Source organism: Saccopteryx bilineata, chromosome 5, assembly GCF_036850765.1.
Source record: "Saccopteryx bilineata isolate mSacBil1 chromosome 5, mSacBil1_pri_phased_curated, whole genome shotgun sequence".
Taxonomy (NCBI): Eukaryota; Metazoa; Chordata; class Mammalia; order Chiroptera; family Emballonuridae; genus Saccopteryx; species Saccopteryx bilineata.
Genome location: NC_089494.1, coordinates 10,901,836 through 10,917,834, shown reverse-complemented (window position 1 = coordinate 10,917,834; position 15,999 = coordinate 10,901,836). Strand labels below are relative to the sequence as shown.

The window sequence follows — 15,999 nt, the reverse complement described above, 5'->3', positions numbered from 1 at the left end:
GACCTTGGGCTTCAAGTCAGTGACCTATGGTCTCAAGCCAGAGACCATGGTGTCATGTCTATGATTCCACACTCAAGCTGGTGACCCTGTGCTCAAGCTGGTGAGCCTGCGTTCATGCTGGCGACCATGGGGTTTTGAACCTGGGTCTTCACACCCCAGGCTGGCATTCTATTCTGGTCAGGCAAGGCAGGTTGTCTCATAGGCTACTCCAAACCAGTTGTTCCTCAGGCTCTGCCTCCTCTCAGGTACAGTAACCAGATGTGTGCATGGCATCCATCTAATCCCTCTTATGTTGCCCCTGAGAGACCTGGATGCTGTGGGGAAATGACACAAACCAAGAGGAAGCTCATGCTACTTTCTGGGCCATAAATGGTAAAGTTCTTCATCTCTGACCCAAGAGTCTTGCTTCTTCCAGCATCAGTGAAAGAGCAACAAGGCAGCTTATTCTTTCACAAGTCAGCTGAAGCCCAGACCCTTCACAGTGGTTGACCCCTGCTGACACTTACCTGGACTGCCTGGAGCCCCAGGGAGTCCAGGTTGCCCTGGTAACCCGGGAGCGCCTTTTTCACACGAATGGCCAGGTGGACCTGGGATACCTGGAGGCCCAGCACTTCCTTCTCTTCCTTTTGGACCTTTGAGACCCGGGGATCCGGCCATGCCAGGTGTCCCTGAAATGACACAATTCATCTGTGACACTAATGGTATAAAAGAGTTCAGGCATATCAATACCAGAAGTCAGCATTTGGACTCTGGCTCAATGCTCAAATGAGTTAAGCCTCTGAATGGATTTTCTTTTCATAGACGGAGAGTCCCAAATAAATGGAAAAGCCATGCATTGCTAAGAGATTTACTTGATAAGGTTATGAGACCACAAAAAAGTGTTTACGCAAATGGAAAATGATGTGGTCCTTCCAGATTTTAATTAACCTCTAACATTGCAGCAGCCTTCACATCAAATCCCCACAATATGTACAAAACCAATTTGTGCTGTATGAATTTGCATTTTGTAAGATATTTCATCACTGGATGTCTCAAATTTCTATTATTGGAAAGGCGGTGTCAAAATCGTCAGAAAGGAAAAAAAAAAACATAATTCCCCACTTTAACTAAAACAATCTATTTTATTTTTCTATGTTTTCTTTATATTTTTGGTTCATGTGTTTACCTTTTAAAAGTAGTAATCACAGGGCACATTCAAGTGTTAAGATTATTTCACATCGCATATTAATTCGCCAGTGTTTTTCATTTTGTTGTAATCTTTGCAAATATAATTTAAATTGCTAATGCTAATAGCTGAATAATATTTTTTCTTTTGAGTGTCTCTGTGTGTGTGTGTGTGTTACTTAACTCTTTTAATGTGAATAACTCGGGTTTGAACCATACAGGTCAACTTATACACAGCTCTTTTAAATAAGTACTGTAAGTGTATTTTCTCTTCCTTATGATTTTCTTACCAATTTTTTCTTTTTTTCTAGCTTAATTTATTGTAAGAGTACATTATATAATACATATAACATGAAATCTGTGTTAACTGACTGTGTATGTTATTGGTAAGTCTTCCGGTCAATGGTAGGTTATTAGTAGTTAAGTTTGGGAGAGTCAAAGGTTGCGTGCAGATTTTGACTGGGGGGGGGGGTGTTGGTGTCCCTGACCCCAACATTATTCAAGGCTCAACTGTACTAGAGTATTTTCATATTAACCTTCCTCTTCGGGTGAATGCTGCCCTGAGATACAGTTTCACAAGAGAGACAGTGGGATTCCTGGGCCAAAATTATTTTCACTGACTCACATAATGTTCTGTCCTGGGTACCTAAGAAATGCTGACCTATCCACTGTTAGAAAAGAACCAAGCACCGTTTGTGAAAGCCCAGTCTGGGTCCCACCGTTGGACACTCACACCCGAGGGGCTAAAGTTTATACTGGACTATTGGGGTTCACGCCATTCTGATGCAATGAGTCAGAATTGCTGAGCCTGGGGCCCAGATGACGATGATTTTCATGACCTCCCGCATGACCCAGGATTACTTTACATTCATTAAAATCTGGCAGCATCTGCTGGGGGTCCTGAAGGAACCTTGGGGATTTTCGAGGAGCAGGAGACTCGGAGCCAGGCCATCCTGAGTGCCTTCCCTGCTGCCCTGCCTGCTCCCTCTGCTGGAATAAAGTCCTGTCACCGGGTCAGCTGTCCAAATAATACAGCTAGTCCGCCAGGGCCCTGCTGGGGCCAGGCTCTTCCAGGGCGCGCTCCCTGAACCCCTGCCCGCACCGCTCCAGCCCCTGAGCTGCCTGTCCTCGTCCGTCGGTCCTGTCCTCCATCAACCTGGCAGGCGCAGTGAGCAGGTTCCACAGTCCCTGCCCCTGGGCACTAGCGCACTGTCCCGAGTCCAAAGCAGGCAGGCAGACGCCGGCAGCTGCGGAGCTAACTCAGCCGCAGTGCGTGGCTCTGGGGGTGAAAACAGCCGACAAAACGCCGAGGCGACACGGGCTGTTCGAGATGGAACCAGGGCCCGCGTAGGAGGGACGGTGGTGGCTGACAGCTCTATATTGCAGATTTCTGAGGCAAGCCGCACTCTTCAGCGACCAGGTCCAGCACTGAGCCGGACTGGGGGACACGGAGGCAGTGTGCTCTCATACCTGCGGGCCCCTGAGGGCCTGGGTCTCCTCTGAGCCCTTTTGTTCCTGGCATTCCTGGGAGGCCTCGCTTCCCTGGGGGTCCTGGGTGGCCATAGGCAGGGTCTCCGGGGAGTCCTTTCTGACCGTTTCTTCCAGGGGGACCGGGAGAGCCCGGGGGCCCGACGAGGGACGAGCCCTTTTCACCTTCAAACCCTGGCTCTCCCGGGTCACCACGAGCACCTATTCAACCAATGAATGTTTCAATCGTTAAATGTCGAAATACAGAACTATAACGCATGTAAGACTACTTCTTTGATATAAAAAATAAAAAAAAATACAAAGGCACTTAATAAGTATTGTTGTTTTTGGCACCTTTCACAGGAAAATAAATTGTCATTTTGTATTTCCTAAAAGCCTCTGATGTCTCCCTAATTGCTTGCATTCTCTTGTCAAGTAGTCTGTCTGGACTGAGCAGTTTTTACAACCTCATCGGCCAATAATGGCCTATAATTCATGCTTCAAGGGAGAGGAGCCGAAAACGCACAATATTGTCACAACTTGAAAGTTATCGAAACACAACTAAACACTAATGTAACAACAAAAACCACTTTCCCGTCATTTGGGGAGCTCAGAGCCACTTCCTTACTCAGATCGCCCCGTTTTAGAAGTGAGTGACATTCCTAATGGAAAGCACTTCCCTTACCAGGCGGACCGGGTATTTTTGATATCCCTGGTTTGCCACGCCGACCTTTCTGCCCATCAAAGCACCTCGGCCCGGGAGCACCTGGAGGCCCTGGAAATCCCTTCGGACCTAAAAAATAACAACAAACAGGGACTCAATAAGACACAAATCAAGCAAGAACAAAATAAGGTGATTTTTAAAAAACCTATGTGAAGTCTATTTAAGAGTATTTCTACTTGACGGCAGTAAAGGCAATGGCCTAGCTTGGGTTACACAACCGTTTATGGGTCATAAACTCCACGAAAGTGTCTCAGAGGCAGTGACTGGGTTAAAGTCGTTCTCAGAAGCCATTCTGTAAAGGAATTCCTCCTGAATGCCTCTGGGGCGAACAGCACCACTCAGATGACTCTTTTGGTGCCGCCCCATACTGGGACTCAAACACAACTGTCCAAGCATGGCCGGTCCTTGTGGGAGGACAGAGGTGGTGGCCAGTGTGTGCCCTGAAGAGAAGACACCAGAGTAAAGGCAGAAACCTACCCCTGCCTGCACCTTACTGCATTAGCCCTTCAAGAAAGCACAGGCCAAAAGCACCCGCAAGCAGAACTGAGGGTGTTTTAAAACGTTCTGTGAGACCTCAGTTAAAATAACTTACAAATCATGAATTTTAAGTGTGAGTGTTCACGTCCCATGAAGGGAAAACTGCTGAAAGTCATCATTAGCTGTTTTTATCCATCGATGACCAAGTGTCAGTAAATGTGAAAATGAACATTCAATCTGTCAACCAGCAATGCACCCGTCCACTGATGTAGAATTACATCACACCCTGGCCCTGGCCCTGGCCCAATGCTGGACGGAGTGTAGTTCCCACGTTTGCTCTGGGGCTTGGTCCCGTGACTTGCAGTAGCCAATAGGATATTGACCACCATGAAGCAATGAGAGGCGTGCACTCTGCCCGTACAGCTGAGCTGCCCTCTTGCATCTCTGCAATCCCATGAAACGGGCGCATGCTGGCCCCACAGTGCCCTGATGTTGCAGACCTGAGCATGAACTGGAGCCAGGGACCACGTCAATAGACACCTTCTTAGATCAGCTGAACCCCAGCTCACCGGCAGACCCATAAGAGAGAAAATAGATATTTTTGTTGGAACTCACTGCGATTTTGAGGTTATTGTAAGGTATTTTTCCCTGCCGAGAAGGAAGGAAGGGGGCCAGAGCCACAAAGTGTGGAATAATAAAAGGCTTTATTGAGTACAGCACGCATCCCCCCCTCCCCCCCGAGGTTCCCTGGCCCTGAGGAAAGATGGAGGCCAGGGAAGTCACAAGTGGTGACCCGTGTGGGAGATATTTAAAGGGTCCCTAGGGTGGTCGAGCTAATATGACGTGGTGAAATCTCACTGGCTGGCAGACGGTTGCTGTTTTCCAAAGGGCTCCAGGAAAGTTTCTTTTGGCACGCTTGGTTGTGGGCGGTCCTAGCCAAAGTTCACGGGTCTGACCTTTCCCATTATCCTTTCCCATTATCCACTGACCTTATAGTTATCACACAATGTTATTGTAACAAAAGCTATTTATTGGCTCATAGGGCGGCAGCAAGCCATTCATCATTCAACCTTTAAATAACGTTTGTCATGTAGACAAGAAATATTACCTTTAGTAGCTATGCTAGTGCTCAGTGGATCAATTTAAGAGAACTCTGAATAAATAAAAGAGAGTTAGGTAAAATTCCTTCTATAGACTTGGGGTCTAATTTAGCTGTAAAGAAGTGATTGACTCAAATGAAGTGATCTGATGAACGTGCAATCAGGGATGCAGGTATGTGAGCATTGTTCAGACTCTTTCTGGTCAGAAGTCTGGGTTTCTTACAAAGCAGAAGAAAGTAAAACTTATAATCAGTAAGCAAATTGCCATGTTTTACTCTTGGGACACAGGACAAGAAAGAAGATAAAATTTTAATAGTCTTTTTAAAGAGTCGCTGTTTTAACTAATATGTGATCAAGTCAAGGTAAAGTTTCTTGCACTGAGATATGAAAACCCGATGTGGACTGTGCTCAGACCAGTTGATTACAGACCCAATGTCAATTATTATAAATGCTGCTTTCCCATAGTCCCTCAGATCTGTGTAAGGATTTTAGAAGTAACTGACCACTTGCCTGTGGATTTGCTTTTGGTTTATCTACCTTCCTGGGTCTTTTATTCTGGGGAACGGGTAAGACAATAACTTCTCATTGATCATACCTGGAGGTCCATCGATGCCGGGAAGGCCTGGCCTCCCAGGGTAGCTGACGTTGCAGGAAATTGTACCACCTGAAATTAAAAAAAATAAAAAAATAAAATAAAATAAAATAAAAGGTAGAGTTGGCATCACTGATAGCCCACTGCTCTGTGAATCTCAGTGACAACTGGATTAATATATTTTTCATAAAGTAAGTGTAGGTTTCAAGGGAAAATGACTCAAAAATATCACAGATCACTTGAACTATTTTTATTTCAAATTTCTAGAAAATCTGTCCTAAAATCGGAACTTTCGATCTCCCGAGAAGTTATAAACAGAAAGGGGGACTAAGAAAAAATATTGATTCCAACAATCAGCCTTTAATAACAGAATACAGATGGGACTTACAGACCCAGGGAGGTCAAATACCATGGAGCCAGAAGTCTGGATAAGTTCTTTTTTTTTTTTTTTGTATTTTTCTGAAGCTGGAAACGGGGAGAGAGACAGACAGACTCCCACATGTGCCCGCCCGGGATCCACCTGGCACGCCCACCACAGGGTGACGCTCTGCCCACCAGGGGGCATCGCACTGTTGCGACCAGAGCCACTCCAGCGCCTGGGGCAGAGGCCAAGGAGCCATCCCCAGCACCCGGGCCATCTTTGCTCCAATGGAGCCTCGGCTGCTGGAGGGGAAGGGAGAGACAGAGAGGAAGGAGAGGGGGAGGGGTGGAGAAGCAGATAGGCGCTTCTCCTGTGTGCCCTGGCCGGGAATCGAACCCGGGACTTCTGCATGCCAGGCCGACGCTCTACCCCTGAGCCAACTGGCCAGGGCCCTGGGTAAGTCCTGAAACAGCAGCACGCACCCATGCTGAGTTCAGAAGACTCGGCTCCTAGTTCGGATGCAGGGGCCTGGCCAAATGAAGAGACTGGGCAAAATCTTACTACCGTCTACCACCTGTAGGGGGCCTGCCACGGGCCAGGCGCTTCAAACAGAGTGTCCCTTGTGTTTTCAGTGGCCCTGCACAGTGGCTAATTGTCATCCCCTATTTTAATCAGGGAGGGAAATAAGACTGCCAGCTTGTGTCTCCGAGTCCCGTTCTCCCTTAAAATGGGATGCTCCTCTTTTATCATAGAAGTAATATCTCATCATGTATTATTTCATGTGCTCTCAAATCAGAAACATCTGAGATGGTGAAAAAATCATGTTAGATTTTGATGGGTCTCAGACCATGATTTTAAACCTTACCCAATCCCATGGCATTTGCCTTTCTATGTTGTCAAATCAAGAGCCAAAGATACTATTTTCTGCTGAAATTCCACAACTAACAATGTAGCCCAAAGTACATTACAAAAGAAAAGATCTTTAATAAGTCTTATTTCTAACTTTTTAAAACATTTCCAACTGTAATAGTGCAGATCATTTTATTGTTTGAAATTCATAAAACTGTCAAATATATTTAAAATCCCTTTTTTCTCCCTAGAATGCTTACAAATGGGTTTTCAGGGATGATATGATGTGTTTTTTTAAATAAAACACTAGTGGGTTTTTTTTTATCATAAAAATACACTGCCTTATCTTAAAACATTGTAAAATAGGTATTTTGGATATATGACTACACGTAGTTTTAATGTGGTCAGGCTGTATAAGCTGATGCTGAGAAATGATGAAAGGCGGCTTTCATATGCCAAACAAAGCAATGAAACATCTTAGCATTTTATGGACTTGTTGTAAATATTGATTATGCTGTCATGCTTTTATTTGTTTGACAATATTCAAGGTTCAACCAGCAGCTTAATGGTATTTTATTTAGCAGTTCTGCCATAACTAGAATAACTCCGCCCAGAAGAGCAGCTCACGTTAGCTTCCATGATGTCCCTCGACATACTGTCACACAGAACGTTCAAGATTACCTTTCTGTCCCTTCAAGCCAGCAAGACCCCGCTCGCCTGGGCGGCCTGGGGCTCCTGGCTGCCCCCTCTCTCCCTGTAGACCAGGAAACCCCAGTCCCGGAGGCCCCCTAGGTCCGTCTCTGCCGGGGGCGCCCGGCCGGCCAGGAAATCCTTGATCGCCTGGGACTGCGTCTTCATGGTCCCCCTGGGAAGGTTCAGATTGCAAGTTAATTATCAGCCTTTGGAGACCATGAACTCCAAGTAGTCACTGTCATAGGCTAATAAAACACATGCTGAAAGCTCCTCATTCCAGGAGACAGGGACTCAAGAACAAATGTAATTTAAAATAATTAACTTAGATCCTTAATATTTTATATACATATTTACATATATATATATATGTGTGTGATTGAGGTGTGTGTCTTATGCCTCAAACACACATACACACAAAATAATGTGGTTGAGACATCTTAAACACAGAATAAAATTTTTTATGCAGAATTATTCTTTATTATTAAATATAATAAAATACAGAAATAAATAAATTAATGGAGGTAGTGAGCTTGGAAATTGAACATATTTGTATGCATCTGAAACTGGTTTCCTGCACTCTGTGAGAAGACACAGAGACTGTCCCCATCGCCCTCCACAGCCTTGGACAAAGGCTGACTGATCCTTTCTTCTCTGGCATAAGAATCTGACATTTGGTTAACTGCCCACTCCTGTTTCTCTGGAAACTTCCTAAAAACTGTATGTCAACTACATTGCTAGGCAACCTTACTTGTGGTGAAATCAAACCCCGGCTGCAAAATTCGCTGCACCTTGGTCTGGAAGAACCGGAGAGACCTGGACAGTCAGTGCCCTTGCTGGGGCTTCCTTGAGCGGTGGCTCCCCAAAGCCCCAAGGTCCTTGTGGGGTCCCCACAGGCGCATGTGAAGGGGGCAGCCCGTATGGGGAAGGGGGCTTTCAAGTCAGGGCTGCTCACACAGGTGCCATAGGTGGGGCTTGTCTCCCTCACCCCAACCGAGTGCCCACCCCGACGCTGCCCCACTGAGCCCTGTGGCCCTATCCTTCTGAGTAGCTTGATCCAAGATGTGATATATAATAGTGAGTCTGAATTGTTTCAGCGAATCAGGGAAGAACCCCACCACACATGGGTGTTATAGAAATTCCTCTCCCAATTTGATCAGTAAATATACTTTGGTTTTACATAATTAAATTAAAGTACATGATGACCATTGCCATTCAGTGACATTGGTTCTAAATAGTTTCTCAAACAAAAGAATAAATTAAACGGGAACTATCAAGTCTAGAGCAGAGATTATTCATATACTTGATATCAGCTGAATGACCAGAAAGCTATAAACATTACCTAACCTGGTTTCTAAACTTCTGTCTCTTAGTCACATGTGTTTTGTCTGAATGAGTTCCTATAAAATCAGGGCATGGTTCCTCCCTATGACAACACGGTCTGGTGGAAGTTCCATGTGCTTTGGAATAAGGCAGACTGGAGTTTTCACTCCTGCTTAGTCTATTTGATAGATGAATGACTGAACCCCATACCGTAAGCCTCATTTTCTTACTGTAAAACAGGAGACAGAATTGCTTTTCAGAAGACTACTGCTATGAGTAAACATGTAGCTCACTTTTCGGAACATTGTAAACACTCAAAAATACCCCATACGCCCAAGATGGTCTGAATTCCTATGCATTGAAACTGGTCTCACAGTCTTGTTTTATGACTTCATTACCTACACATGGTCTCCACCCAAAACATGCTCAAAAATGCAGGAATATCATTTACCAATGGATTCCCCATCAGCCAATACATCAATTTAGTTGAATTGCACTGGCTTATCCTCTTTCTGCTGGCTACTTCCCTCAGGTGCTTCCTCACTAAGGAACAGAACTCAGGATTATCGAGACCTGTGCGCTCTCCTCCACCCCACAGTCAACTGAGCCGGCTTCAAGTCATTGGAGGCTTTGTAGGTACAAGGGAAAAACCCACAAAGAATGGAGACAGAAAGTCCTGCTATGTCTTAACTGCCACTCATGATTTTAGACCATCTGCAATTACACTGTTTCTTTTAAAACAATCACCCTTTTGTGGGAGTGAATCAAAGGTGACTGTGATTTACAGCATGTTAACACGTCACCGAGTCATAGCTGTTTAAATTGAGAAGAGGAAAACAGGTGCATCGTGCCCATGTTAGAAAGTGAGCTTCTGTAGCAGAAGAATTATACATACTGGGGGTCCTGGATCACCTTTTGCTCCAGCATGTCCATCCCAACCATGCTGTCCTGGCTGCCCTGGAAGTCCTGGGAGCCCATCAGGACCTCTGTCTCCTTTTCGCCCTGGGAACAAAAGCCAAAAGGATATTCAAGCTCTTATCAGGAGTCAGTAGAGTAGAAGAAAACTTGGGACTAAATATAAAGACATGATCTTGACTCTGTGTGAGCTGGCAGAGATTCCTCTGAGTGTCTCCGCTGACTACGTTACACAAGAACCACTGTGCAGAAGTCAAAGGGGAGAATGAATGATAATTGCCAAACCCACTGAATCTTCTATTTGGGAAACACTTCTCTTCTCAATCTGATAAGGAGGTTTTGTATGGAGATGCCAATCACAACCGCATCCTCCCCTACTTGTGTGCCATCAAACACAGCCCTCCATCTCCTGGTCAGAGTGAACGGGAGATGGTCCGTCATCGGGCACTTGTCCCAGGCCAGTCCAATCCTTCCTCAATGTTTTTTCTAACTGGAGCTGAGAAGGTAGAGCTCTTTTTTACATCTGGTTGTGGGAGCTTGGAGCTGCCTGGAGCATGTACTCAGAGCCCAGAGAAAGCTGATCTTGGGTGAAAAATGCAGATGGCACAACAAAATATGTAAGATGCAGGGAGACGTAGTTGTCCCATGCAAACCCTATATCTAACCTTTCAAATTGTGTTTAATTAGGCAATCAATTACTTTTTTTTCTTAAAATACTTCAAGCTGGATTTCTGTCACAACCCAAATATTCTTGATTAATTCATGATACTATAACTCAGTGAATAAACACTAGGTAAGTCAAAGGAGGGCTTGTTTCAGACTCAAATTCACAACAATGAAAAATTTAAAAGGTGACTAAAGGAGCCTTTGTGTTTTCAAATAAGAGATAGAAGATTTGAGGCTCAACATTCACACAACTCAATGAAGGGCAGATAGTATTTTGTAAGAAATCTCAATAATTTTAAGTCTTGTTGGAGAATTGATCTGTGGCCACAGGGGAAATGACTAGAAGAGGATGGTTCATACATCATTCATCGATGGCAGCTGAGTGATTAACGAGGCTCACCTTTAACTCTGGACACAACCATGTCGCCTTTATCTCCTCTGTTGCCAGGTGGTCCTGGGGCACCAGGGTTCCCCTTGGTGAAAGATAACAGCAACAGATCATCAGTTTAGTTGTGTTGGGTCAAAGTTATTGACATTCATGTATATCGAAGCTCTCTCATCTTTCCTTCTAACCACCTGTTCTAGATGCTGGCTTGGCACGCTCGATCTCATTCTCTTCCTTGCCTACTGCGGTGGGTACTACATTACAAAACTGAGGCTCTTGAATTGCATGTAAAAGCTGGTGGATCTGAATTAGGTCGATACCAAAGTCAACAGATATTTGTCAAGAGCGACTGGCTGGTTGTGACAATGTACTAGGGTTATGTACGATATCACTGGGGGAAGCTGAGTGAAGGGTCCAGGGGCGTCTTCTTTAGGATTGTGTAACTTCTTATAAGTAAAACTTTATTTCAAAATAAAGATTTATAATTAAAAAGAACACTTTTAAAGCTAGCTGGGGCTTTGTAATACAGAATTGAAAGGACAGGGGTAGGTTAACCACAGCTGTGTGCCACGAGAGCAAAAAACAGAAGTGTAGAGATACATTTGTCATTAAAGAGACTGATACTGAGGGAAGTGAATGGAAAGAGAAGGAAAAATAAGGACCTTCAGTATAGTCAATATATTCCTCTGGATAGCAAGCAAACAACTAATTCTGAATAATGGGGTCTTCATCTTTTGACCTCAATTGCTCTGATACTGGAGTATTTGGGTCATGTTTGTATAGGTCTTGTATATTACCAAATAGCAAGCCATGTCAGAAATCTAGAACCCTGTGGAAGATATATTGGAGTGGACAAGCATTCTAGTAAATACAGTTATAGAAACACTAAACATGGCTGAAGATAATTTCTCGGGTAATAACCAAGAAGCACAGGCAAGAATTTGGAAGGAGGCAAACATGACTGACTGAGCAGATCATTTGCTTGGCTCCCACACAGGCCTCGATGCCTTATTTTCATTCAATCTCACAATGTGGTGAAGGAAGCAAGCTGATTATCTCTTTAACTGGCCCTTGCTAGTTTATAAGCAGGAAGTGTAAAGGGGAAAAGGAACCAGAGAGATAAACACAATGGCAGTGTCAGTGAGAAGGTAAAGAAGCCAGAAAATGTACCCAACAGACATAAAAACCAAAATGGACATAATGGTTGGGAGCCCTTTCATGTAGAAAAAATATAGCTACACACACACACACACACAGACGCACACACACACCAGCCACTCAATAGCCCCCCAAACTTCACCGTGTGTAACAATGTCTATGAGTCGTCAACAAAGTGAGTGGAACAAATTTCTTAGTAGAAATAGCCAAACTTGACCAGAAAGAAACTTCCTAGAACATAACAGGTGCTCAATAAATATGAGTCACATGGATGGATAGATGGACAGATACATAAATGAATGAATACAGATGATTGAAGGGGCATTAATATATTTTTAGATTCAAAACAGAAAACATATATTATACTATAAATTAGAAACAAATCGAACAGAATTCTATCTCTGTCTATTTAACTAGAAAGATAGTTACTGGTAAGAGTTACTCACTGGTGGCCCTGGAGATCCTTCAGCACCAGGAGGTCCTGGGTGACCTTTTGCTCCGGGCCACCCAGGGAACCCCATGTCCCCCTTACTACCCTGCCTCCCAGGGAGTCCTGGAGGGCCTGGGGAACCCATGGGGCCAGGCTTGCAGGCACAGAGCCCCACGTTTCCTAGACAGAGGATGAAAGGCAGCTTCGTCATATTTCCTGAATAAAATCCCAATAAAGTCTTTACTCTACAGAACAAATAGCAACTATAAATATAGAAAGGGGCTGGTGTTCACAATTCTCCTAGCAGAGAACTGATTTAGCGTGATGTGGGGGTGCCCAGGCATGGTCTATACGGGGTGGATATATCATTTCTACACAGATGGGCTATTTTGAGTCTTAATAAACTCATCCTGACAAATCCGAGGGGAAAAGCTGATGTCCAATTATACTTAAGAAACTTTAAAAACAAGAAACCTTCTTATTTTTAAAAGTTGAAAAATCTGTTATTTGGTTCCTACTGCAAAGGTTTCTTCATTGGTTCCTGCTGGAGACTCCACAACAGAAATTTATGGTTGAGCACAAACCATGAACATTTCAAGAAATAAAATAATATGTGAAGAGGGATTATCAACTGCACTGAACATTAAAAGTGACAATTCACTACACTGTATTTTTTTAATCATCAGAAAATTTAGTCTTAAAAAAAAGTCTTTAAGATCGTTCGACTTCTCAGCCCCCATAGCCACCTGACTCGGTTGGTCAAAAGTCACCAAATGATTTAGGGTAGAGAAATGAGCATTTGATGGGTCTGGGAGATACAGGGGAAACTGAAATAAAAGGTCAATACTGTCTTCTCTCTGTTTCTTTTAAGAAATCGAGAGAATCTTATGGAAAAGTTACCACATTGAGGCAAATTTCATGGTTTCTCCTTTCTACTCTAAGCTATGAAGATTTGACCTTTCAGTAAGGTCGAATCATATGATGAGCACATAATAAAGTAGAGTCCTGTGAGGAATAACTAAGGTGAGGGATACATCTACACAAAATACTACACTGTCCGTGTCAACAATGCTGCCCAGTCCTGTGGGTCATTGTCTTCTAGAAAGTCTACCTCTGATGCATACTTGCCTTTTTCTCCTTTTGAGCCTCTTCTTCCGGGGGGACCCATTTTGCCTTTGAATCCTTGTGGTCCAGGGTACCCAGCACTACAATATATAACTTCGTAGTGGGGGGAGGGGTGGGCAGAGAGAATGACACAGTGTTTGTGAATGTCTCCTACAGAACAAGTCAAAGTGTCTCTTTCACTCACATCTTCCCCTCAGCCCCATTCTTTCTTCCATTTCTTTTGATTCTTTCTCTCTGATATAAGAATAGAACATACCATTGCCACATCATGCTTCTGCTACCAGAACCTTTGGTAAAACCATTGTAATCTCTGCACTAACTAGTGGGGTGCAGAGCAAGGCCAGAGACAAAACAAACAAACCCAAACTAAATAAACAAGAAACTAAGGGTAGGTGTATCACAAAGACCTTTCCTCCTCTTCAAGTATTAATAACGACCTAATGAAGGAAGCCTACAGCAAAGCTCGGAAAGGAACTATTTAGAGATATCTGATTGAAAGATGACAGAATGCAAACAATAAACTGCTTATTCTCCCCCCATTCCAGTAATATAACATACAGTAGAAAATATTATTTTTTTTATAAAAAGGCATAAACCTTAAAACAAAGAAAAGGAAACAATGAGAAAAAAATGGAAAAAAAAAAAAAAAACTTGAGCAACCCCTAAAGAACTGAATTCTAAGCAGGCAGTCAGGAAAACAAAGAAAGAACCCAATTTGTATCAGAAATCCCTCCCAAAGTTCAGGAATTGGGACCTCTGAAGTAGAATGACAATGAGGCCCCAAACAAAATAATTTGTTAAAGGTAAAGTCAATCTCTAAGACCCCCATCTCAAAAGTCGCAGCAGAATAAAACAAAAATGGAGGAAACTGCAGTAGGAAGAAAGCTGGAAAAGAAGCTAAATCATTTAAAAAGCAGGGGAAGGGAGGCATTTTATCCTTGAAACAGGAACTGGCTACTGCAAAAGGCAACATTAAAAGAGAAGACGAGCAACAGTGAAATCCTTGGAAATTAAAAAAAATTGTGTGCTAGCAAAAGTTTAAAAATTCAGGAGCAGAGCTGGAAGATGGAGTTGAGAAAATCTCCTTGCACATGTTACAGAAACATTGTGGAGAATAATAGATTCAAGATTTTGAAAAAGAGACGTGTAGGTTCAACAGTCTGACATGTCTATTGAGTCCAGAAAGAGAAAAAGAGGAGGGGGCAGAATTTTTTTTTTTAGAAATGATAGATTTGTGTTGGGTTGAAACTGCACACTGTTGTCTACAAATAGATGCAGCTCTACCCAATCCAAAAGGCAAATCATTGTGAAATTTAAGGACATCAGAAACAAAGAAAAACTCATCAACTTCTGAGGAAAATCAATTCCAAACAAATGATCAAGTATCTAAATGTTATTAAGCCTTTTTTGGTAACAACACAGGAAGCTAGATGGCAATAAAAAATGCTTTCAAAATCCAGAGGGAAAAATATTGCCAGCTAAGCATTTTATACTCAAACTATTGATCAAATTTTGCAGTAGATTAATGCCATTTTCAGATAAGAAAGATTCCCTCAAATTTACACTTTTTCTCAGGAAGTATAATGAGAGGGAAACAAATATGCAAGTTGTGGAAAACAGTGAGAGAGAGAGAGAGAGAGAGAGAGAGAGAGAGAGAGAGAGAGAGAATTCCCAGGATAATGGTGAAAACAGATCTCAAGACAGTATCCCAGCAGCAGATTAAAAATGTACCTTGACCTGATATGAACAGGTCAAAAGCTCCACGAGAGATTTATTCAAAGAGCTAACACTGATAGAAGACAGGGTGGGGCAAAAAGTAGGTTTACAGCTGTTCATATGGAAGATAATACAATAATAAATAAATAATAATACAAGAATAAACTGTGTTTTGCATACTCACAACTATAAACGTCCTTTTGCTCCACCCTCTATTTAATGAGTCATAATGTACCATTGGGAGCTTTATATTATCCTAGGTGGGCTGAGGTTGAATTAGCAAACACACAAATTAAATAAGACAGTTGTTAACAAAACGTTGTACTGGAAAAGTCATGATATATATAGTATTATATGGCTGGATTGGCGAATAGCATTTTATAACTATTCACTGTGAACACTGCATAGTATTAACTAAAATTATGATACTAATGTTATTTTCCAGTGTGCACGTGTGTGGTTAGGAGCGCAGGGGAAGAGAGCTGAAGTCATTTTGTATAGCTGGAAGTCAAAAGATAAAACTCAAACCAAAAAATTAAGAAATAACAGTCTAGCCCCGGCAGGTTGGTTCAGTGGTAGAGCATTGGCTCGTGTGTGGATGTCCCAGGTTCAATTCCTGGCCAGGGCTAGACACAAAGGAGAAGCGCCCATCTGCTTCTCCACCCTTCCCCCTCTCCCTTCTATCTCTCTCTTCCCCTCACGCAGCCAAGGCTCCATTGGTGCAAACTTGGCTCAGGCGCTGAGGATGGCTCCATGGCCTCCATCTCAGGTGCTAGAATAACTCAGGTTGCAACTGAACAACGCCCCAGATGGGCAGAGCTTCATCCCCTAGTGGGCTTGCAGGGTGGATCACAGTC

At 43.3% G+C, this 15,999-nt stretch overlaps 1 protein-coding gene across 7 annotated transcripts in view; it reads right to left on the bottom strand.

The window, feature by feature from the left end:
* The window catches only part of COL4A4 (collagen type IV alpha 4 chain), a 139,748-nt gene that overhangs the window by 48,289 nt on the left and 75,460 nt on the right, over nucleotides 1-15,999 (bottom strand). For all 7 annotated transcript variants that reach the window (XM_066232820.1, XM_066232819.1, XM_066232822.1 and 4 more), the window contains exons 21-29: nucleotides 13,430-13,519; nucleotides 12,318-12,481; nucleotides 10,729-10,801; nucleotides 9,643-9,749; nucleotides 7,416-7,599; nucleotides 5,528-5,596; nucleotides 3,317-3,424; nucleotides 2,635-2,853; nucleotides 507-668 (exon numbers count right to left, since the gene is read on the bottom strand). In XM_066232820.1, the coding sequence (XP_066088917.1) occupies nucleotides 507-668; nucleotides 2,635-2,853; nucleotides 3,317-3,424; nucleotides 5,528-5,596; nucleotides 7,416-7,599; nucleotides 9,643-9,749; nucleotides 10,729-10,801; nucleotides 12,318-12,481; nucleotides 13,430-13,519 (1,176 nt within the window). The remainder of the gene's footprint in view (nucleotides 1-506; nucleotides 669-2,634; nucleotides 2,854-3,316; nucleotides 3,425-5,527; nucleotides 5,597-7,415; nucleotides 7,600-9,642; nucleotides 9,750-10,728; nucleotides 10,802-12,317; nucleotides 12,482-13,429; nucleotides 13,520-15,999) is intronic.